Below are 5,270 nucleotides of genomic sequence, written 5' to 3'. Positions count from 1 at the left end.
GCAACCAGCACAGAGGGGGGAAGGGCCTAGCATGGAAGTCAGTCTTCCTGCAGCCCAATCTTGGAAACCACGCACCTCGGTTGGGCTGTATTCCCCCCAGTACAAGTGAGTTAACCCACAATCAAGGAGAGGAGAGTTATTTTGGGACACAGTTTTAAAACCACCACAGATGCTGGGGAGTAAGGATGTGCCTGGCATAAGGAAGGCCCAGGATAGAGAAAGGAGAGTGGGGTGCTTACTGGGTGGGAACACCATTGCCTCTGACCTGAGGGGACAAAAAGGGACGGGCAGCTTTTACTAGAAAAAGAGAAGTTACTGTGGGGTCGGGGCGTTCCGTCTGTGATCCTTCTCAATCCTTCAGTCTGGGTCACAGGGCAGGGAGGAAGGAATACAAAACCTCATAGGGAGTTTTGTGAGGTCACTGATCCCCGATCCTCAGTTTTTCCACCTATGAAATAGGGATTAAAAATTATACGAGTCTAGAAAGAGTTGGTTTGAAGGTTGGGTGAGGCCAGTTAAAAGCAAAATGGACTTTGTGACGGGCAAACGTTACAGAAAGTTAGTTTCCGTTAGCCGCAAAAACAACGCGTTAAATGTCCTGGCACCCTCTGGTTTTTTTTTCCTATTCCTGCCATTAAATACAGCCTCATCTTCTCAAGTTCGAGACGCTCACCCTCTCTATCATGTCACTACTGCTGATCAGGTATTCAAAGCACTCTTGGGCTAACCACGCTATTTTGCCCCAGGTTCGTACATTAGCAAGGTCACAAATCACACACAGGGGATAATTAGATCACAGGGACTATGTCATTCCCCTAATTCCTGTTGTACTGAGTGAAGGGCTCACTCGCTCTCTCCCTTCCTTCCCTCTCCCCACCCTCCCACTCCCGACAGGTGCTCTCCTTCTCTCTCTCAGTATTAAAGTCTATAATCTCCCCCTAGCTCCCTCTCCCTAAATTCTCTCTTCCTATTCTTTGTCTAGGGTGAGAATTTTAAGAAACCTTTGTATCTAAGGAAACAAGAGTACATGCTGTTTTCCCATTTCCTACTATACAACAAAACTCACTCACTTCAGGACTTCATAGAGCTTCTAGACTGTGCCTCCCTTGATTAAGTTAGCCGTTATTCTCTAATTTATTTCCAGACCATAATATTTGTTAAATTTGCTTTCCTAAGCAAGAGAGAAAAACAGTTGATTTTATGATGATTAAGCCCTCTTCTCTCAGGAGGCTTAAGTGGAAATAATTCTATGGTAAGTAATCCCAGGATCCTGACGTTGCAGCCATGGGGGACACGCAGTGGGAAGCTGGTCCTGGACCCAAGAGCTGCACAAGGGGAGTGCAGAGGAGGGGGTCTCGGGGCGTGCACACTGTTCCTCTCATCAGATGTGCTCTGGCTCAGAGCACGGGTCCAGCACAGCCACGCCGTGGCTCCGGAAGAGCCATTGCAATGCCCTCACCGCAGACACAAGTGTCCCGTGGGAGACGTCGCAGAGCGTGATCGGCGGTGGGGGATGTGGGGTGCTCTGGGCTGTTATCAGTTACCCTGGATGAGTCAGCTGGGTTTCCTGTTCCACGACTGGTGTTTGCTGCCTGTACACGGATGAGATCTGCGAGAAGATGGAAACGGGGGTTGATGTAGGACACTTCCTCTTCTAGCAGGACAGCTGTGCCAAAACCTGCGCCTTCACACAACATGTGCTTCTATAGTGACTGAGCTTGAGCTGGTCCCCTCGTGCCCGATTCCACGTCTGTGCCAGCGAGGAGTCTGCTCCGGGATGGCTGAACTCTGGGTGGGGAGGAGGAGGACGGGTGTGAGAAGGGGGGTTCTGTGTCTTTACAGAGGCAAAGAACATTCTGGAACAAGAGAAGGATTCCTTTGAGGGATGTTCTGACGCAAAACAATCCTTCGTTGGGGAGAGAAGGGATGGGTCCTTGGGGTCAAGCTTTCTCCCTAAAGGAGTTGGGAGCCTGGTGTTACTGCCCTGACCTGGTAGGCGCTGACTTCTAAAGATAATGGCTACTCTGCGGTGACTAAGCCCAAGGTGTGGGCCTCAGCTTCACTCTGTTCAGACATGATTTGTGTTGGGTGAGAATTAGTCACACATTCTCTTTGAAATTAAATGCGTTGGCTTAACTTTTTTTCCGGCTCTGTTATAATGGTATAAACCACATTTTACTTTTCATTCAATTTTTTTAAAGTTTGTTTGAGAGAGAGAGAGCGAGCAGGGGAGGCGCAGAGAGAGAGGGAGAGAGAGAATTCCCAGCATGCTCTGCACTGACAGCAAGGAGCCCAATGCAGGACTCAAGCCCATGAACTGTGAGATCATGACCTGAACTGAAATCAAGCGTTGGATGCTTAACCGACTGAGCCACTCAGGCACCCTTAAACTACATTTTTTTAAAAAAAAGACAAAGGATGGGTATACCTTTCACACACATTCTTTATTGTTTGCAAACATTACTTTGGGAAAATCACCCCATAATTTTCTGCAGCATCGAACTATAGGAACTCAGGGGAACCCACTGTTTTCAATATGGGCACCAATCTTATAAAGCCCTGGACAGTTGTGGAACGTCCTGGCAGGGGGAATATGTGCAAAAATTCAGAGATCTATAAAAGTGAGTCGACTGTTGGGTACAGCTTTAGGGAATGGGCCTGCTACAGTGAGCAGGACCCCCAAAGAGAGGATCTCCAGTGGGGCTTTCTGAGAAGCAGGCCCATGAGAGTGTTTTCCTTGAACCTCATGGCCCAGATGGGATTCCACGGTGTTCTCAGGGAAGCCAGATAAGGCCAAAGATAAGGCAGCTGCCGCGAGGAGGCAAAGCTTTCACTCTTTCAGGTAATGCTCTGTAAATATGAGGATCTCCCTTCTTGGCTCCTCTACCATTAGGGTTCCCCGAGCTGCCTGTCGGACATACACTCTCAACCCGTCCTCAGTAGGGACACTTGGACTGCCCTTGAGACCGAATCCTAACCACTAGACCACCAGGGAGCCACCACTTGGACTGCCCTGGAGCGGGAGAAGGCTGGCTGGTGAATTGGCAGATTCCCCAATGTGGCTAATGATGATCATTTAATGTCACCCTTTTACAGACAGGAAGACATCTGGCAAGTTCCGCCCCTTTTCCACACGAGGACAAATATCCCTAAAACCTTACACCTTTCTTACAAATCAGTACAATTTCCCCCTTCAGAAGGCCGTAGTGGTAGGAACTTGGAGGTATCCGGACTGCATCTGGACAAGTGATCACACTGAGGAAGTAGGCACCCAACTGTTGACGGACAATGAATTCAGCCATGCAGAAATGAGGAAGGGAAGGCAAGACACATGTTTCTGCTCAGGCTTCACACACGCTAATTACCCAGATCCGAGATAGCCAAAGTGAGTTGGGAAGCGGAGCTGATACATTTAGTTCCCCCAAAGAGGTCTTCAGAGAGCCCCACGCTCGTGAATGCGGCACGTACGTGTCACTTCACAGGCGGTGGAATGCGGTGGCCGGATGGGTCAGCCTCCTTACGCACATGTGGATATACGAGACTCACCAAGGAGACAGCTCTAGTGCAAGCTTTAGTAGAACCGGAAGAAATCTCATGGGTCTCCAAGACAGGTGAGCATGTTAAGGCAGAGGATATTTCTTCTGGAATGTCACGGTCTGTTACTCTTGTCACCGAGCAGAGGAAAAGTGATGAGAAGTGGGAACGTAGTTTTGACTGTGTTTCCAGCACATTCTGTGCACCAGCCATGCTCTCTTGATGTTCCAGAGCTCAGGATCTGCCTGGCATTCAGGCGGCTCTCTCAACCCCTCACTCCAAATAGGTATTATACAGCCCAGTTTCCTTCCATCAGCAAACCGGTAATGATGAGCCACCCTCTACGTTGTCGTTCCCGACCAGCTCTCCACCTTCCAAGCAGTGCCTCTGGAGGCAACCTCCGAGATTAGTAGAAGGCATGGGACCATGATGATGAAAATGAACTTCAAGTCAGGGCAACTCTAGACTCCTCACTGAAGCCACCACCACATCCTGCAACTTTTTCTGGGTAGAGAATAAATCCAATTTTTTTTTTGAGATTATGAAATACCCAGAAGGCGACAGGCAAACTGCCATAGATCCTAAGCAAGAGGGTTTTTGCGAATAGCACGGTGAAGAGCATCCTTGACCTCCTTGTTCCTCAGGGTGTACACAACCGGGTTCAGCAGGGGGGTGATGACGGTGTAGGTCACCGAGATCAGCTGGTCCTGATCCCTGGTGTTCTCCGACTTGGGCTTGAGGTAGGCGACGGAGGCACAGCCGTAGTGGACGACGACCACCGTGAGGTGAGAGGCGCAGGTGGCAAAGGCCTTCTTCCGGCCCCGGGCGGAGGGGATCTTGAGGATGGTGGAGACGATGAGGACGTAGGAGATGAAGACCAGGCCCATGGGAACCACAATAACGAGTGAGCTGATGATAAAATTAATTATGTCATGTAGAGTGGTATCAGCACAGGAGAGTTTCATAACTGGGCGGATGTCACAGAAATAGTGGGCCACCTCTCTGTCACAAAAGGGCAGTCTGAATACAGAGGAAATCTGAATTATGGCCACAAACAGCCCAATGCTGCAAGCCCCTGATACGAGCAGGGCACACGCCCTCTTGTTCATGATGACTGTGTACCTCAAGGGGTTGCAGATGGCCACGTAGCGGTCGTACCCCATCGCCGTGAGCAGGAAGCAGTTGTTGATGGCCAAGGTGATGAAGAAGAACATCTGGGTGGCACAGCCAGCCAAGGAGATGGGCTGACTCAGGCCTGTGAGGCTGCAAAGCATCCGCGGTACAATGACCAGTGTGTAGACAGTCTCAGAAGTGGAAAGAACACCAAGGAAGAAGTACATGGGGGTATGCAGGTGACGAGCAAAGCTGATGACTGTCACAATGATAACATTGCCAGCCAGAGTTAAAAGGTACAAGGTAAGAAATATCACAAAGAGGATGATCTTGTGTTCACGAAAGCTGGAAAAACCCTGGAGAACAAATTCACCCACCGCGGTATGGTTCTCTCTCTTCATCGATGAATGCTGTGTCTAAGGGGTGGAGACTCAGTCAGTCAGACCAGGCCAGCACCCAGCGCCCGCTCAGGACTAGAAGTAGGGGCAAAAAGGACCCGCCCGTCAGATGTGCCAGGTTAATGGGGCCTCCTGCGCCTGTAGGTGAGAGGCGGAAAACACCCAGGGCAAGTTTGGAAGAGGTGTCCTAGTTTGGTGTTCGGAGGGAGCTGGAGCTAAAGGAAT

The 5,270-nt window shown here is 50.0% G+C and overlaps 1 protein-coding gene across 1 annotated transcript; it reads right to left on the bottom strand.

The window, feature by feature from the left end:
- Nucleotides 1-4,115: 4,115 nt before the first annotated feature.
- Nucleotides 4,116-5,048, bottom strand: LOC124521905 (olfactory receptor 10J1-like). Its single transcript, XM_047093086.1, has one exon. It carries the CDS (start codon nucleotides 5,046-5,048, stop codon nucleotides 4,116-4,118), a length of 933 nt encoding a protein of 310 aa, XP_046949042.1.
- Nucleotides 5,049-5,270: the final 222 nt, after the last annotated feature.

The sequence above is a fragment of the Lynx rufus genome, unplaced genomic scaffold (assembly GCF_022079265.1).
Source record: "Lynx rufus isolate CCGP_SWC_20201006 ecotype Redwood Valley unplaced genomic scaffold, mLynRuf1.p SCAF_31, whole genome shotgun sequence".
Taxonomy (NCBI): domain Eukaryota; kingdom Metazoa; phylum Chordata; class Mammalia; order Carnivora; family Felidae; genus Lynx; species Lynx rufus.
This window is presented reverse-complemented; position numbering and strand designations above follow the sequence as displayed.

What these genes read in the sequence shown, in the direction of transcription:
- LOC124521905 (XM_047093086.1), bottom strand. Translation starts at nt 5,048, where the DNA reads ATGAAGAGAGAGAACCATACCGCGGTGGGTGAATTTGTTCTCCAGGGT.